This window comes from Nycticebus coucang, chromosome 10, assembly GCF_027406575.1.
Source record: "Nycticebus coucang isolate mNycCou1 chromosome 10, mNycCou1.pri, whole genome shotgun sequence".
NCBI lineage: Eukaryota > Metazoa > Chordata > Mammalia > Primates > Lorisidae > Nycticebus > Nycticebus coucang.
This window is the reverse complement of record NC_069789.1, coordinates 121,610,726-121,628,709: the sequence shown is the minus strand read 5'-3', so window position 1 is coordinate 121,628,709 and position 17,984 is coordinate 121,610,726. Positions and strand designations below refer to the sequence as shown.

The 17,984-nt window shown below is 53.9% G+C and overlaps 1 protein-coding gene across 1 annotated transcript in view; it reads left to right on the top strand.

Moving 5' to 3' along the window:
* The window catches only part of MEGF8 (multiple EGF like domains 8), a 46,928-nt gene that overhangs the window by 16,510 nt on the left and 12,434 nt on the right, over nucleotides 1-17,984 (top strand). Inside the window, exons 13-34 of the mRNA XM_053606538.1 lie at nucleotides 2,187-2,387; nucleotides 2,757-2,957; nucleotides 3,839-4,075; nucleotides 5,389-5,507; nucleotides 5,595-5,726; nucleotides 5,816-5,929; nucleotides 6,356-6,604; nucleotides 7,080-7,279; nucleotides 7,592-7,802; nucleotides 7,901-8,150; nucleotides 8,670-8,802; nucleotides 10,675-10,922; nucleotides 11,007-11,117; nucleotides 11,261-11,379; nucleotides 11,731-11,938; nucleotides 12,432-12,612; nucleotides 13,184-13,347; nucleotides 14,087-14,231; nucleotides 15,639-15,870; nucleotides 16,415-16,538; nucleotides 16,710-16,923; nucleotides 17,042-17,256. Coding sequence (XP_053462513.1) covers nucleotides 2,187-2,387; nucleotides 2,757-2,957; nucleotides 3,839-4,075; nucleotides 5,389-5,507; nucleotides 5,595-5,726; nucleotides 5,816-5,929; nucleotides 6,356-6,604; nucleotides 7,080-7,279; nucleotides 7,592-7,802; nucleotides 7,901-8,150; nucleotides 8,670-8,802; nucleotides 10,675-10,922; nucleotides 11,007-11,117; nucleotides 11,261-11,379; nucleotides 11,731-11,938; nucleotides 12,432-12,612; nucleotides 13,184-13,347; nucleotides 14,087-14,231; nucleotides 15,639-15,870; nucleotides 16,415-16,538; nucleotides 16,710-16,923; nucleotides 17,042-17,256 — 4,008 coding nt within the window. The remainder of the gene's footprint in view (nucleotides 1-2,186; nucleotides 2,388-2,756; nucleotides 2,958-3,838; nucleotides 4,076-5,388; nucleotides 5,508-5,594; nucleotides 5,727-5,815; nucleotides 5,930-6,355; nucleotides 6,605-7,079; nucleotides 7,280-7,591; nucleotides 7,803-7,900; nucleotides 8,151-8,669; nucleotides 8,803-10,674; nucleotides 10,923-11,006; nucleotides 11,118-11,260; nucleotides 11,380-11,730; nucleotides 11,939-12,431; nucleotides 12,613-13,183; nucleotides 13,348-14,086; nucleotides 14,232-15,638; nucleotides 15,871-16,414; nucleotides 16,539-16,709; nucleotides 16,924-17,041; nucleotides 17,257-17,984) is intronic.

Genomic DNA, 17,984 nt, shown 5'->3' with positions numbered 1-17,984 from the left:
ATGTGGCCTTTAGTGTCTGAGTTCTTTCTCACTTAGCAAACATCTTCAAGGCTCATCCATGTTGTAATTTAATTCAAAAGGAGCTCTTTTTATAGTTAAATAATATCCCTTGTATGGGTCTATCCCATTCATCAGCTAATGGACATTTGGATTGTTTACATCTTTTGGCTGTGGTGAAAAATGCTGCTATGAACATTTTGTGTACAGGTTTTTGTTTGAACACCTATTTTTTAATTTGCTTTTGTTTTTCTGGAACAGGGTCTTGCTCTGTCACCCAGACTAGAAAGTAGTGGCATCATCGTAGCTCACAGCAACCTCAAACTCCTGCGCTCGAGTGATCCTCCTGCCTCAGCCTCCCTAGTAACTGGTATATGCCACCATGCCCAGCTAATTTTTTTTTTTTTTTTTTGAGACAGAGTCTCACTCTGTGGCCCAGGATAGAGTACTATGGCATCAGTATAGCTCACAACTTCATACTCCTGGTCTCAAGTAATCCTCCTGCTTCAGTCTCCCTAGTGGTTGTGATGGCAGGCACCTAGTACAATGCCTGGCTAGTTTTTCTATTTTTAGTAGAGACTAGGTCTCACCCTTGGCTCAGGCTGATCTTGAACTCCTGAGCTCAAATAGTCCTCCCTCCTTACCCTCCCATAGTTCTAGGATTACAGGTGGGAGTCACTGCACCCGGCCAAAGGCTACTGTTTTCTATTTTTGTAGAGATGGGGTCTCACTGTGTTGTTCAGGTTGGTTTTGAACTCCTTATTTCAAATGATCCTCCCATCTCTGGCTCCCAGAGTGCTAGGTTTATAGGCATGAACTACCTCGCCTGGCCTAAACACCAGTTTTTACTTTTTTTTTTTGTTGTTGTAGAGACAGAGTTTCACTTTATGGCCCTCGGTAGAGTGCCATGACATCACACAGCTCACAGCAACCTCCAACTCCTGGGCTTAAGCGATTCTCTTGCCTCAGCCTCCCGAGTAGCTGGGACTACAGGCACCCGCCACAACGCCCAGCTATTTTTTTGTTGCAGTTCGGCCGGGGCCGGGTTTGAACCCGCCACCCTCGGTATATGGGGCCGGTGCCTTACCGACTGAGCCACAGGTGCCGCCCCTGTTTTTACTTCTTGATGAGTATATATACCTAAGAGAAGAATTGCTGGATCATAGTATTTCTATATTTAACTTACTGAGAAACCTCCAAACTGTTTCCATAGTGGCCCTTTATTGATTTTTAAAATAGGCAATATATTCACATGATATAAAAAGTTCTGATTGACAAATCTCTTTCATTTACCCCACTCCCCACCCCTCCAGTGACCCAGAATTATCTGGCCCTGGGACTGCCCTAATTTAAGATCACTATACCTCCCCAAAAAATCCATTTGGTTTTTTTTTCTTTTTATATATCCTTCCAGAATCTATCCGAGTGCAAGTAAATGTGACATTTTACTATTTTTTTTTGGCTGGGGCCGGGATTTGAACCCGCCACCTCCAGTATATGGGGCCAGCGCCCTACTCCTTTGAGCCACAGGTGCCGCCCCATTTTACTATTTTTCTTCCTTGCACACATGAAGTAGTATATTATCTATATTATAATACCACTTCCTTTTTTTTCTTAACACAGCCTGGCAAGCTTCCTATAACAGAACTTGGAAAACACCCCCATTCTTTTTTTTTTTTTTTAATAGCTGTGCAATATTCCATTTATGTTCTAACACTGTAAGTGCTGTGGTTTATTTAAATAGCCTCCCACTGATGAACATGGGTTGTTCCAGTTTTCTGCTATTACAAAATCACACACTGGCAAAATAAATTGTCTACTATGTCCATCACTTTGATTGTTGATCTGGGCTTTGAAGGGCTTAGGTAGAAAGGTAGGGATTTGGGGAAGAAGATAGTGAAGGGTCTGGTCCTGGAGTTTTAAGGTGAGATGTAAGTAGGCAGGGGCCAGGCCAGAGGTAGAGGTGGATTCTGGAACCATGGTTGTCTGAATTTGAGTCCCTCTTCTCCCAGAGTGGCCTTTGGCAAGTCACCTAGTCCTTGCCCCTGGCCTCAGTCTCCCATTGGGAAAAACAGGTATGAAGGTTGGGTTGATCTGTCTTTTTTGGCTCTGATGTGGCTTGGAGTGGTGGAGACTTGGGACAGGCCAGAGAGGGACTCATACATGCACCCTATCCCTGGTTGGTGCAGGTCTCAATTGTCCGTAGTACGACTATCACCCTTACACCCAGCGCAGAGACAGATGTATCCCTGGTCTACCGTGGCTTCATCCACCCCCTGCTGCCAGGAGGGCCAGCTGGGCCTGGGGCTGAGGATGTGGCCGTGTGGGCTCGGGCCCAGCGCCTACATGTCCTGGCCCGGATGGCCCGTGGCCCTGACACAGATAACATGGTGAGGGTGCTTGGGACATTCGGGGGATGGGGTTATGGTAAATGTGGGGGCTGGGGGTGTTGTACAGGGCATAAGTGGTGATTTGAAGGTTCTGGGAAGACTAGGGAGAAATCATAGGCATGGGAAGTGGGAGGGCGCTGGGGTTTTTGTTTGCAAAGAGAATTTGGAGGAAATGTTGAAAGTGAGGAAGGTCTGAGTCAGACTTCCCTAAGGTGTCAGAGTCTCCTGAGGAGGAGGTGGGTCACTAGGGGGTGGGGCTAGGCCACCATGGAGGTTCTCAGGACCTAAGGAGCCCTGGTCAAGGTGGGTTTGGGGCTCTTGAAGGTTTCAGGGGTCTGAGGCCCCTGTGTGTCACTCACCCCTACCCAGGAGGAGGTAGGGCGCTGGGTGGCTCAGCAGGAGAAGGAGACAAGGCGGCTACAGCGCCCAGGGTCTGCTCGCCTCTTCCCACTGCCTGGGCGGGGCCACAAATATGCAGTGGAGATCCGGGGCCAGCTCAATGGCTCAGCAGGCCCTGGGCACAGCGAGCTCACTCTGCTGTGGGACCGGACTGGAGTGCCAGGTGGCAGTGTGAGTACCTAGGATCCAGCCTCTCACCCTATCCCTGATCCTTGCCTTAGATTCCCTAGGCTTTCTGAACCTTTGGCCCCAAATTTGAACTCCCTGGATCCTGACCTCCGAGTCCTTGACTTACCCTCGGTAGAATGCCATGGTGCGCAGCAACCTCAAACTCTTGGGCACAGCAATCCTCTTGCCTCAGCCTTCTGAGTAGCTGAACTATAGGTGCTCTAGCCAGTTTTTCTATTTTTAGTAGAGATAGGGTCTCACTCTTGCTCAGGCTGGTGTTGAACTGAGTTCAAGGAATCCACCTGCCTTGGCCTTCCAGAGTGCTGGGATTACAGGCATGAGCCACCATGGCTGGTCTGAACCTCACTTTGAACCCTCTAGACCAGGGGTCCTCAAACTGCAGCCCGTGGGCCGCATGAAGCGTTGTGAATTGTATTTGTTCCTGTTTTGTTTTTTACTTCAAAATAAGATATGTGCAGTGTGCATAGGAATTTGTTCATAGTTTTTTTTTTTTTTTTAAACTATAGTCCGGCCCTCCAGCAGTCTGAGGGACAGTGAATTGGCCCCCTGTTTAAAAAGTTTGAGGATGCCTGCTCTAGGCCCCAACCTCTGGCTCCAGAACCTTGCCTGATCCCATATTTTGAGCTCTGTCGACATCTGACTCTCCTGTCCCTGCTGACCCTGACCTCTGCCATCCATACTTTGACCTGTGAGCTCTAGATTCCCTCAGACCCTGATGCTCTTTGTCTGCTGAGTTCCTAAATCCTGGTTTTCTACATGCCTGAATTCCAAACCTCATCTCTAGACCTTACCTCTGGCTCACTTCAGACTCTGACCTGTAACCCTGAACCTTGACTCCTGACCCTCATGTGACCCTCCTACAGGAGATCTCCTTCTTCTTCCTGGAGCCCTACCGTTCGTCGGCCTGTACCTCTTATTCCTCTTGCCTGGGCTGCTTGGCAGACCAGGGCTGCGGCTGGTGCCTGACCAGTGCTAGCTGCCACCTGCGCCAGGGTGGGACTCACTGCGAGGATGATGGGGCCGGTGGGTCCTTGCTGGTGCTGGTACCTGCCCTCTGTCCACTCTGTGAGGAGCATCGAGACTGCCACGCCTGCACCCAGGTGCCTGAGGGCCCCATGTGGAGGTCTCAAGGTGGAGGCAGCCAGAGCAGGCGACTGGGAATGGCCCCCTGGAGTTGTCCTGGACAGTCCAGGGGCTCCCTGGTGGGGGCTGAGGGAACATCCAGGGCTATTGTCCTTGATCTGGCCGCAAGAGCTGGGTGGGAAGCAGAGGAGATGGGCCTGGAGAGATAGGTTCCTGGGAGTCAGGACTCTCTCCTGCAGGGCTGGAAAATACAACTAAACTCTCCTTCCCAAGCAGCGGGACTACAGGTGCCTGCTACAATGCCCAGCTTGTTTTTCTATTTGTAGTAGAGATGGGAGTCTTGCTCTTGTTCAGGCTGATCTTGAACTCCTGATCTTAGGCAATCCACCCCTGCCTTAGCCTCCCTGAGTACTAGGATTATAGGCGTGAGCCACCACCCCCTGGTTCAGCAGTTTGTTAGTTTACTTATTTATTTGTTTATTTTTTTGAGATAGAGTCTCTCTTTGTCGCCCTTGGTAGAGTACCATGGCATCATAGTTCATAGCAACCTCAAACTCTTGGGCTTAAGCGATTCTCTTGCCTCAGCCTACCAAGTAGCTGGGACTATAGGCTCCCACCACGACAAAATACCCACAACGCGTATTTTTAGAGACGAGGTCTCGCTTTGGCTCAGGCTGGTCTCGAACCCATGAGCTCAGGCAATCCACCCTCCTTGGCCTCCCAGGATGCTGGGATTATAGGCGTGAGCCACTGTGCCCTGGCCCAATGGTTTAAATTATGTCAGGCATCCCTCTTCCTCCAGTCTGTAACCTTTTATTCCCTGGGAGGCTTCATTCCTTGTCAGTAGCAAGCCACCGGGGCTCCAGGGTTTCTTCCCCATCCCCTCTCAGTCCCAAATGGAGTGAGCCTCTCTCTGTTTCTTATTCTGCCCCACTGCCACCCAGTAGTTCAACAGAAGTCCCAGAATTGAGTTTCATTGGCTCTGTTGGGACCTTGCACAGGCCCTTAGACCAATGACCCAGGTTGCAGGAAGGGATTGTGGTCATTTGCCCACCCCTGGATCGTAAGGCTTGAATCAGCTCCACCTGAGTCACACAGAAGGGGTACTGTTGCCCAAAGAAGGGGATGGGTGCTTGGCGGGCAGAACCACGGTGTCTGTGGCTGAAGGAGGAGCAGAGAGGCAGGCAGCTAGGGAGGGAGGTGGGCTTAGGGAGTGGTCTCTGCAATGTGCCAGTGAGGGACTCTGCTGCTTGTTGAGCAGGTGGTGGGGTGGGCACTCCCAAAAAGAGTGGGGCAAGTAGGGTTGTGCCTTTGTCTGATTACCCGCCAGGACTCCTTCTGTGAGTGGCATCAGAGTACCAGCCGCAAAGGGGATGCAGCATGCAGCCGGCGGGGCCGTGGTCGGGGTGCCCTGAAGAGTCCAGAGGAGTGTCCCCCGCTCTGTAGCCAGTGAGCTGGCTGTGTCCAGGGAGCTGGTGGGTGGGTGTGCATGGGGGCTGGCCTGGGTGGTGGAATAACCTTGCTCCCTGTCCCCAGACGACTGACCTGTGACGACTGCCTAGCCAACTCCAGCCAGTGTGCCTGGTGCCAGTCTACTCACACCTGCTTCCTGTTTGCTGCCTACCTGGCCCGGTACCCGCATGGGGGCTGCCGTGGCTGGGATGACAGGTGTGGTGCCTAGGGGTGTGGATCACAGAGAGAGGGTCCCACTGGTGGAGGGTCCCAGGTTCTGACCCTCCACCCCTGTGGCCCTACAGCGTGCACTCAGAGCCGCGGTGCAGGAGCTGTGATGGCTTTCTGACATGTCACGAGTGTCTACAGAGCCATGAGTGTGGCTGGTGTGGCAATGAGGACAACCCCACTCTGGGACGGTGAGGCTAGGCGCGGGCAGGGGCACCTGGTTCTCATATCCCTGTAACTGGTCATTCTGGCAGCCGCTTTGTTCCTCTGCCTTGTGGGCTGCCCATCTGTGACTGTTTTTCCTTTTCCTTCCTGTCATCTTCTTCTGCCTATCTCTCTTCCCCTCCTTTTCTCCATTTGTTTGTCCTTTTCTCGGTCTCTGGCACTTGTTTTCTCTCACCTTCTTTCTCTCTTTCTCCTGGCCTTTCTGTTTTTGTCTCTCCTCTCTCCCTTTCCCTCCCTTCTGTCTTTTAAATCTTTTTTGTCTGCCACTACTCTTGGTTTTTCTGTCTCTCTTTCCATGTTCATATTTCTGTGTCTCTCCCTCTAACTGGCCTCCTTTCTCCCTGTCATTGTTTCTGTGTTGTCTCCCATTTCTTTCATCTCCTGTCCTACAGGTGCCTACAGGGAGACTTCTCAGGACCCCTGAGTGGGGGTAACTGCTCCTTGTGGGTTGGGGAGGGTCTGGGGCTGCCCATCGCCCTCCCTGCCCGCTGGGCATATGCTCGCTGTCCAGATGTGGATGAATGTCGCCTGGGCCTGGCCCGGTGCCACCCACGGGCAACCTGCCTGAACACACCCCTCAGCTATGAGTGTCACTGCCAGCGGGGCTACCAGGGCGATGGCATCACGCACTGCAACCGCACGTGAGTGAGGCAGGGGTTGCCACGGAGATGTCGCCTGGGGGCTGGGGGGTGGGGGAGGGCGTGTGAGGAGGAAGAGAGGAAGCCATTGTGGCACTGGGCTTCCTCCCATGGAACCAGCATCTCCAATTAGCCTGGGGTTTTTACTTTGCAGACTAGTTCCGCCTTAGATATGATAGGGTCCCCAAGCGTACCCCTAGTTACCATGGAAACAGGTTAATCCTAGGCTACTGGCCATCGCTTTCAGTGCCATGGAGATGGAGGAGGACCCAATTCAAAGGGTGTTTTCACAGTGGTGCTATGTGGTTGCTATGGAGACAGGCATGACGACATGTTATGGAGTTACCTTGGAGACAGGGTCACCCACATAGCTCAGAACCATGGAAACAGACAGTGACTTTGATGGAGTTGTGGTGGGCGGAAATGATGGGGGCTTTGGGAGCCTGGCGCTCTCCCCACCCCTGCTACGGCCCCTCAGGTGCCTGGAGGACTGTGGCCACGGGATGTGCAGTGGACCCCCAGACTTCACCTGTGTGTGTGACCTGGGCTGGACATCTGACCTGCCCCCACCCACACCTGCCCCAGGCCCCCCTACCCCGCGCTGCTCTCGGGACTGTGGCTGCAGCTTCCACAGCCATTGCCGCAAGCGGGGACCTGGCTTCTGCGATGAGTGCCAGGGTGAGCAGCCCTCATCCCCAGCCCTGGGACTGGCCTTGCTTCTTCTCAGGCCTCCAGCTTCTGCTCTGAGTAGGCTTTGGTCTCTTGAGCAGCTCTAGGTCCCCTGCCCCTCTCCCAGCTCCTGATTCAGATAGGTTTCAGTGTCACCAAGTTTAGTTCCTCCTCTTGGGACTTGCTTTACCCACGTTTGGGCCTTGGCTTCTGTCTTTTGATGTAGCTGTGTGGGGGTCGGGGATAAGTTGAGCCAGCTGGTCTGGGCTCCTTCCTGTCCTTTCCACTGATCCTGTGTCCCACCTGCTGGGGCCTCCACAGACTGGACATGGGGGGAGCACTGCGAACGGTGCCGGCCTGGCAGCTTTGGCAACGCCACGGGCTCCGGTGGCTGCCGACCCTGCCAGTGCAATGGTCATGGGGACCCACGCCGTGGCCACTGTGACAACCTCAGCGGGCTCTGCTTCTGCCAGGACCACACTGAGGGTGCTCACTGCCAGCTCTGCTCCCCAGGCTACTATGGGGACCCCCGGTGAGACAGGGGGCCAGCAAGGGCTGGGTAGGGGGTCTCAGGATCATGGTGGGGTGTGGCAGGACCGGTCTGACACTGGCTCTCCTCTACCTTCCTAGGGCCGGTGGCTCCTGCTTCCGGGAGTGTGGGGGTCGCACCCTCCTCACCAACGTGTCCTCAGTGGCACTGGGCTCACGCCGGGTTGGGGGTCTGCTGCCTCCAGGTGGCAGGACTTCAAAAGCCGGGCCTGGCCTATCCTACTGTGTGTGGGTTGTCTCTGCCACTGAGGTGCTACAGCCCTGTGCCCCTGGGACCCTCTGTCCCCCACTCACCCTCACCTTCTCCCCTGACAGCAGCACTCCCTGCACGGTGAGCACGAGGAGGCTGGAGTCAGGCATATGAGCCCAGAACCCCGTCCCCCCACCCCAAATCCCCAGACTGACCCAAACCGCAATGTTGTTCTCTTTATTTTTATCCTTCAAACCCCAAACTCTATTGCTCAGACCCCTGGCCCGTAGACCCTCCTGTTTTCCAGATTACTTCCTATTTTATGAATTTCCATCCCCCCATTCTCTAGATCCCCAGACTCTCCTTTCCTATACCAGGGGTAGCACGTTGTCACACCTGATTGATCAGCTGTAGCTGCCAGGAACTGTGTGTTGAGAAAGAGGTTCAATGCAAGAGTGCCTGATCTGTTTGCCATGTCTGTTTTGGACACAGGGTGGGGAGTGGTAGCCTTCATGCCACAGTGTGACAGTCTGCCTGGATGTTCAGACAGCCCCTTTCCTGGTAGATCACCCTCTCCTTGGAGCTCCTCCCCTCCCAGGCCCCAGGTGCCCTCTTTCTCATCCTCATTGTCCTCTAATCCTTGACTCTGCACCCCTGCAGCTGAGCTACGTCCTGGCCTTTGATGGATTCCCACGCTTCCTGGACACTGGCGTCGTCCAGTCAGACCGTAGCCTCATAGCTGCCTTCTGTGGCCAGCAGCGGGACAGGCCCCTCACTGTGCAGGCCCTGTCTGGTATGGGAGCTGGGGGGATCGGGCCTCTTTGTCCAGGGCTGTGTATCCCTCACCTCTAAAATTGCTACCTGAAGTGGGATCAGGACCCAGCTTGACTCTGCCGCTGACTTGCTGGGTAACATTAGTCCCTCATCATTTCTTAGTTGCCTCAGATTCCTCAGTTGAGGGTGCTCACTGGCTTGGCTCTCTGGAGAGATGAGCTGAGCAGGACGTGTCTTGTCTTTGGGGAATATAGATTATGGCTATCATGAGGACCCCAGAGCATCTCTGAACCTTGCCATTCTCAACCAGGGCTGATTGTTGCCCCTCAGAGGACATTTGGTAACTGGAGACATTTTGATTATTATGATTAGGGAAGCTACTGAAATCTAATAATTGGGGCCCAGAGGGGACAGCCCCACAGGAAAGACTGTGCCCCAAACATCCACTGTGCCAAGAAGTAGGCTAAGAAACCCTGCTTGGTCTGATGGAGACATGATAGAATTTGCTACCCACAGTAGTTAAAGGGCCTTCTTTGTGTTGTAAATCAGAGTGGCCCCAAGGCTGGGAGACAAAGGGGCAAAGGGACAGAGTCGTACATGGCCTTCTGGAGATTGCATGAACCCTCAGCCCCCTCAAAGAGAGCCCCTGGAACTGAGGTGGTTTCCTTTCACTCAGCAAATGTTTCCTGAACACCTGTGGTAAGCCAGCCTCAGCCAGAGCCAGGGATATAGCAGTGAATGAGGGACACAGGTACTGCCCTCAGGGACTCGTAGATGGGGGGATATTTGGGACAAAGCTTGCTTAGGGGAATCACAGCTTCGCTGAGGACTGAGAGGGAGCAGACAGGAGTGGGTACCTGGCCTCACCTTGGGAGCTGGGAGGGCTTCCTGGTGAGAGTGAAATTTGACTTGTGGCATGAAGCCGAGGCATGGTGGCCCAAGGCTGCTCTAGGTAGGGCAGTAGGAGCAGGTACCAAGACCCTGAGATCAGGAAGGGGCCTGTGCTGGGGTGTAAAGAGCAGGGAGAGTGGAGGGTATAAGGCTGGGAGTCAGCAGGGCCCTGTGGGCTTCAGAGGGGGCTCTTTGTTTAAATATAACTTTACTAAGGCGTGTTTTACATATCCTAACACATCACATAATCAGTTCCTGTCCCCCTCAAACCACTAATAATCTCCTTTCTAAGGAAACCTGTCTCATGTAAGAGCAGTAGGGAGCTGTGGAAGGTTTTGAGCTTGCTGGGGCCAGTGTCAGTTGGTATTTTTGAGGATCACTGGGCTGCTGAGAGGGTGGAGTGTAGGCAGCCTGTAAGATGGGTGGGGGTACCAGTGTCCACGCAAGACAGACACTGGCTTGGACAGCAGCCAAGGGGGTGTCTCCTGGGAGAACGTGAGAGGTTCAGTTTTTAGAATTGATGGGCTGGCTGAGGAAGGGGGGTACAGGAGAATGGCAGATCACTGTGGTAATTATAAATGCTGGGGCTCCTTGCTCCCCTGCCCTATTACACTGGGTTTTCTTTTTTTTTTTCTTTTTTTTTTGAACTTTTTTTTTTTATTTTTTATTTTTGTAGAGACAGAGTCTCACTTTATGGCCCTCGGTAGAGTGCCATGGCATCACACAGCTCACAGCAACCTCCAGCTCCTGGGCTTAAGCGATTCTCTTGCCTCAGCCTCCCGAGTAGCTGGGACTACAAGAGCCCGCCACAGCACCGGCTATTTTTTTGTTGCAGTTTGGCCGGGGCTGGGTTCGAACCCACCACCCTCGGCATATGGGGCCGGCGCCCTACTCACTGAGCCACAGGCGCCGCCCCTACACTGGGTTTTCTTAACCCCTGGGGGTGGAGTAGTGCCTGGAGTGTAGCTTCTCTCAGGGCTTCTGACCTGTTTCCCCACAGGGCTGCTGGTACTACACTGGGAAGCCAACGGCTCCTCCTCCTGGGGCTTCAACGCCTCTGTGGGCTCTGCTCGCTGTGGGTCAGGGGGCCCTGGGAGCTGCCCTGTCCCCCAGGAGTGCGTACCTCAGGACGGAGCTGCAGGTGCTGGTCTCTGCCGATGTCCCCAGGGCTGGGCTGGCCCACATTGCCGCATGGCTCTGTGTCCAGAGAACTGCAATGCCCACACTGGGGCAGGGACTTGTAACCAGGTATGGGTGGAACAGGGCAGGGGGGTGGGGTGGGGCAAGGGTAGTGATCAGGACTCTCCTGAGCCTCCTTCTGTTGTCCCCCAGAGTCTGGGCATATGCATCTGTGCTGAGGGCTTCGGGGGCCCTGATTGTGCCACAAAGTTGGATGGTGGGCAGCTGGTTTGGGAGACTCTCATGGACAGCCGCCTCTCAGCTGTGAGTCACAGGCACTCCTTTTCTGTGGACATGCCACACAACCCACCTCCTGGATAATTTTTCCACTCCCATTCCTGGGACCAGCCCTGGACCCTACACCCAGGCCTGACATTTTGTCATGACTCCCCCATCCCCACCCCCAGGACACTGCTAGCCGCTTCCTGCACCGCCTGGGGCACACCATGGTGGAGGGACCTGATGCTACCTTGTGGATGTTTGGGGGCCTGGGTCTGCCTCAGGGGCTTCTGGGAAACCTGTACAGGTGAGGAAGGCCCATGGGGAGGTGGGATACCTGAAGGAGAGAAGGTCATCTCAGGGGATACTGAGATGTCTATCACCTGAGTCACTTCAGGGGAGTCTAGAAAAACCTCTAAGATGACTGACACCCCCTAAAAAATCTGGGACATGTTGGGGCTGTTGTCATAGGAGGCTCACCAGTGGATACCTTGGAACTGGGGTACTGATTTGGGTACTGCTACCCGATGGGAGAGATGTTGAAATAACTGTCATAGGAAGATCACCCCAGGGGATATTGGGACATCCATCAGGATCATCTTTGAGCATGCCAGTGGGACTGTGTAATGAAGCTGCTTTTTTTGTACCTTGGTCTCAGGTACTCCGTGAGTGAGCGGCGGTGGACACAGATGCTGGCAGGAGCTGAAGATGGGGGACCAGGCCCATCACCCCGTTCCTTCCATGCAGCTGCCTATGTGCCTGCTGGCCGTGGTGCCATGTATCTGCTGGGGGGTCTCACAGCTGGAGGTGTCACCCATGATTTCTGGGTCCTCAACCTTACCACTCTGCAGTGGCGGCAGGAGAAGGTGAGCATCTCTCCTCAGCCCACTCCCAGTCCCCACCCCAAGCTCTGGCCAAGGGAGCCATAGCTGCTCCTGTAGCTTTGCCACCAGAGGAAACTGTCCTCCTGGGGGTTCTAGTAGAAGGCCCAGGATGGAATTTGCTTTGTCATCCTAGGTCATTTAGTAGTTCTAAGCCAATCCCTGGCCAAGGGAGTGTCATGCTCTAGTTGGCCAGGCTGTGACACAGTCCCACTCAGCCACAGAGAGAAAACAAAGGAGCCAGGCTTCCTGCAGCTATGCCAGGCTACCCGTGGACATTGAGCAGGTGGAAGTGACGAGGGGCCAGTGCACACTTGCCAAGACTGGGCTCATTGGAAGGCCTGGGGTCTGACTGGCCTAGGGGCTCACTACCTCCTTGGCAGTTCAGAAGGGACTATTGGGAGCTAAGTCCTGCTTCTACCTGTAAGGTGACCCCTGACCTCTAGCCCCTTGGTGACCTTGGCCCTCCATCCCTCAGGCTCCTCAGACTGTGGAGTTGCCAGCAGTTGCTGGTCACACCCTCACTGCCCGCCGAGGCCTGTCTCTGCTCCTGGTGGGTGGTTACTCTCCTGAAAATGGATTCAACCAGCAGCTTCTTGAGTATCACCTGGCGACCGGCACCTGGGTGTCAGGAGCCCAGAGTGGAACACCTCCAACAGGTGGGGCTGGGGACCAGGAGCACAGCACCCTTTGATCCCTTGGCTGGCAGGCTTTGCGTGGCTCTCTCCATCCCATACACATGGTCGCTGCCTGCCATACCTTATTATTTCCTTGTCTTCCCTGGCCCCCACCCAGATTCCCAGGTACCATCTCTTGAAATTTTCCCCTCCCAGACTCCATACTAAACTGCCCACTTCCTGCTACCTGTGGCCACCCTCTCCCTCCCCTCAGAATTCCAAGATCACCACTTCTCAGGGGTTCTCCTTTCTCCACATCCCCTTCTACCTTCTTTAATCATTGTTTCCCAGGCGTCTGGTCACCTTGTTTCTCTCCTAAGAGCTTGTCAAAGTTCCCAACAGTTGATTACTCTCCTCTCTTTGCCAGAGATTCTAGTGATTATCCTTAGAACTTTAGGGAGAGAGAAAGATTGGGAAAGACTCCCAGGTCTCTGGCCTCAGGGCTGGTAAGGTAGTAGTGGTGGGGTCACTGAGCAGGCAAGTCTAGGAGGTGAGCAGGTGGCCTTGCTGGTGGCTACTCCTTCCCTAGCCTGTGGTCATCTGCCCCCACTAGGTCTCTATGGTCACTCTGCAGTCTATCACGAGGCCACTGACTCCCTCTATGTGTTTGGGGGCTTCCGATTCCACGTGGAGCTGGCAGCCCCATCTCCAGAGCTCTACTCCCTGCACTGTCCTGACCGCACCTGGAGTCTTCTGGCCCCTTCTCAGGGGTCAAAGGTCAGGAAAAGAGGTCTGGACAGATGGATGTAGGGAGTAGGAGGGTGGTGCCCTTTTTCTCAGTACCCTAGGGACTGGCTCCATCCTGGATTTCTGCTTCCTCTCCTTTCTAATCTCCTAAATGAACTGTGACACCCCCATATCTCCCCTGCCTCCATCCCTTATTAGGCGGAAAGATCCTAGGCCAGGAGGTCAGAAGCCTAATTTCTGCCCCAGCTCTGCCATGACTTATGGTGTGGCCCTGGCAGGCCCCTTCCCCTTCCTGGGCTTCCTCACCTGTGAAAAGTAGGCTCAGGCTCAGGCTCTGTGCTCCTTGCACTCCCTGCCTTGAGGCCAAGGAGATAGGAGGACAGGCACAGCAGGGGCACTTGTGTTTTCAGTTCACATATATATATTTCCAAGCCTGTCTTGGGGGAGCCTCCTAGAACACCCCTACCTAGCTGATAAAATTATATGAAGAATGTGGGGTTTTATCTCAAGGGGTCTGGGCCAAGTTCCTAGGGGGCAGCCTGGTCATGGGGGTTCCAGGACTCAGGGGGAAGGAGATGGCTCTGTAGGCTGCTCTTGGGGATACAGGAGGTCTCCTGGAGGAAGGTGGTGAGATTCGAGGAAGGCTGGGATTGGGTGGACTGCTGGGGGATAGGTGGGGGAAATCAAAGGGTGGTGGGTAGGCTGGGAGGAAGATGTGGAGCAGAGGACAGCTCTGACAGGCCATCTTGGCCACATGTTTCCCCAACAGCCTCACCACCGGCTCTTCCATGCTGCCGCCCTGCTGGGGGACACCATGGTGGTTCTTGGGGGGCGCTCAGACACCGATGAGTTCAGTAGCGATGTTCTGCTCTACCAGGTCAACTGCAATGCCTGGCTTCTGCCTGACCTCACTCGTAAGTCCCCATCATTGTCCCCAAGAAGCCTGAGGATACCCAGGAGGGGCGCCATCCCCATCCTGGGACCTCCACTGATTTAGTCACTCAGGCCTTCAGACCCACCAACAAAGCTCCCATTCCCTCTGTACTATCTAAATACCATGGAGATGCCCTCCTTCCTATTTTTCTTTTACTGTTTTTTTGGGGGGGTTTTTGAGACAGAATCTCATTCTGTTGCCCTAGGTAGGGTGCTGTGGTGTCACAGCTCATAGCAACCTCAAACTTTTGGACTCTAATGATTCTCTTGCCTCAGCCTCCCAAGTAGCTGGGACTATAGGCACCCACCACAATACTCGGCTAATTTTTTTTGAGATGGGGTTTCACTCTTGCTCAGGCTGGTCTCGAACTCCTGAGCTCCACCAATTCCACCTGCCTCAGCCTCCCAGAGTGCTAGGATTACAGGTGTGAGCCACCGTGCCCAGCAGTAAGTTTATTTTTCATTCTGATTATAAAAGTAATAATGTAGTCCAGGTGCAGTGGCTCACACCTCTAATCCTAGCACTCTGGGAGGCCCAGGTGGATGGATTGCCTGAACTCAAAAGTTTAAGTCCAGCCTTAGCAAGAGCGAGACCCCTTCTCTAAAAATAGCTGGGCATTAGAGAGCGGGCATCTATAGTTCCAGCTACTTGAGAGGCTGAGGCAAGAGAATCACTTAAGCCTGAGAGTTTGAGGTTGCTGTGAGCTATGATGCTACAGCACTCTACCAAGAGTGGCAAAGTGAGACTCTATCTCAGAAAAAAATAAAAAGTAATAATGTTCACTGTATGTAATTTATAAAATAGGAAGAAAAATACTACCTATAATACTACTCTCTTGAGACTACTACTGTTGTATGTGGGGGTGTTGGGGTATTTCCTTCTGGTCTTTGCTGTTCATAGGTTGGAAAGGGGCTTATCTCTTGCCTTTTGATCTCCCTTAACGTTGTGACTGGCTGTATTTGCATTTCTGGGCCTCTTTTTCTTTTTATTTCTCTATCTGGCCCTTTGTCTCTAGTTCCATTTTTCTCTTAATCAGTCTTTTTCAGCACTGTGTGTATTTTTTTGAGGATTTAAAGAAATTAAAGTGAAATTCAAATAACATAAAATAAACCATCTTAATATTCAGTGGCATTTAATGCTGCCACCTGTCTGGTTCTAAAACATTTGTCTCTGTTCTTATTTCACTCTTTCTGTTCCATTTTTCTGTCCATGTAGCTGATTCTCTTGCCCCGCCTTTTCCTCGTCTATCTCCTCTTTCTGGGTCTGTCTTCACTCTCCTCTGACTGTCTTTCTCCTCTCTTGGTGTCCCTCTCTGACTGGCCTGTCCGTGTGGGTCTTTTTCCTGGTCTCCTGCTGTCTATCTCTCTGAACCCCCGTCTTTCCTCAGGCTTGGCCTCTGTGGGGGCCCCAATGGAGGAGTCTGTGGCCCATGCCGTGGCAGCAGTGGGGAGCCGCCTGTATATCTCCGGGGGTTTCGGTGGGGTGGCCCTGGGCCGCCTGCTGGCACTGACCCTGCCTCCTGACCCCTGCCGCCTGCTGTCCTCATCCGAAGCTTGTAACCAGTCTGGGGCCTGCACGTGGTGCCATGGGGCTTGTTTGTCTGGGGACCAGGCCCACAGGTAACCATGGCACTGACAGCAGGGGTTTGATGATGGGGTGCTCCCCTAGACACCCCTGGGGGTGTGTGTAATAATGGGTACTCACACTGCTTTTCTAAAATCTGAAAAGTTCTGAAACACGTGTGCCTCCTAGGATCTGGGATAAGGGATTGTGGACTTCCACTGTGAGTGATGGGGGGCCACTGAAGGTTTCACTAGGAAAGGGACAGGGCAGGCCCAGGCAGAAAGATCCCTGGAGCTGTTGCGAAGGGTGGAGTGCAGAGAGGAGGTGGTGGGTGGGGAAGGGGTACAGGGATGAAGAGGAGGGGATAGTCAGAGAGAAATTCAGGAAGCTGAAGGCCTCAGTGGCTGGAGAGGCAGGAGGAGCTGGAATATTGTCCAGCATCTCTGGCTCAGATGATGTGTGACCATCCATCACCAGGTTTGGGAGGTTGCTGCTGAGTCCGGCTTGGGATAAGGCATGGGGGTCCTGCAGGACAGTGTCTTAGAGGCAGGAGGATGGGGCCTGGCTGGACGTGAGTGAACCAGGCTTCATGCCCTCCAGGCTGGGCTGTGAGGCGCCCCCCTGCTCCCCAATGCCTCGATCCCCGGAGGAATGTCGCCGTCTCCGGACCTGCAGTGAGTGCCTGGCCCGCCATCCCCGGACCCTGCGGCCTGGAGATGGAGAGGTAAATGGGCAGGGGGTGAGGAGCAGCAGGTGGAAGGGAGGGAGGTCTTCATCTCCATTCTGGTCAGCTGTCCCGCCAACCACAGGGTCTTGGGAACCACTGAGCCCTTTTGCTAGTTCAGGAGGAGTGCTGGGTGCCCTGAGGACTGTACCAAGCCCATTTCTACCACAGGCATCTGCCCCCCGATGTAAGTGGTGTACCAACTGCCCCGAGGGTGCCTGCATCGGGCGCAATGGGTCCTGCACCTCAGAAAATGACTGTCGGATCAACCAGCGAGAGGTCTTCTGGGCAGGGAACTGTTCAGAGGCAGCATGTGGAGCTGCGGACTGTGAGCAGTGCACTCGGGAGGGCAAGTGCATGTGGACACGACAGTTCAAGAGGACAGGTGAGTGGCTAGGCTTGGTCCCTGAGAGGGAAGTTTGGGGGCCTCAACTCCTGGGTCTGAGGGAAGAGGAAGCTGGGGGCTCAGCACTGGCTCCTATCCCCTGTGCTCCTGCCCCCAGGGGAGACCCGCCGCATCCTGTCGGTGCAGCCCACCTATGACTGGACGTGCTTCAGCCACTCTTTGCTGAATGTGTCCCCGATGCCAGTGGAATCGTCACCCCCACTCCCCTGCCCCACTCCCTGTCACCTCCTACCCAATTGCACCTCCTGCCTGGACTCAAAGGGTGCGGATGGGGGCTGGCAGCACTGTGTCTGGAGCAGCAGCCTGCAGCAGGTACTGTACCGGTGGAGCTGTGGTCGGGGCAGGGGCTCTAGCAAGGGCCTGTCCAGGTCTCCTTTTTCTCTGCCCTCACACTGACACTGACCTTTCTTCCACCACCACCTCCTTTTTCCTTCTTTTCCCACCTTCCTGGCTGTAGCCCCACGCTCTGTCTCCTCCCACCATCTCTATTGCCTATGAATGTCCCTGTCTCTGCTGTGCCTCCTGGCCATGCTTCTGTGCCCCCTTCCTGGCTGACTCATGGTTCCCTGGCCTTTCTATGAGGTCCTTTCATACATCTCCCTTCAAACTCCCAGACCTTTTCTGTTTCCCTCTTCTATCTTCTTCTCTCTTTCTCCTTTTGGAACTTTTGGTTCCAAAAGAAAGACACTCCCTCAAGCTGGTTTTGTTATAAGGAATGGGGGATATTGGGTGGACTCTGAGAGCAGGAAGGGCTGGTGCTCTGTCACTCTTGGACCACATGATTTGTCACCTCAGCTATTCTTCACACATTTCCATCGTGTAGTTTCTCCTGGCCTGATCATCAACACACATGGCCTCCAATGGCAGCCTTGACCCACAGTCTATAAGCGTTTCTTTTTTTTTTTTTTTGTAGAGACAGAGTCTCACTTTATGGCCCTCGGTAGAGTGCCGTGGCCTCACACAGCTCACAGCAACCTCCAACTCCTGGGCTTAAGCGATTCTCCTGCCTCAGCCTCCCAAGCAGCTGGGACCACAGGCGC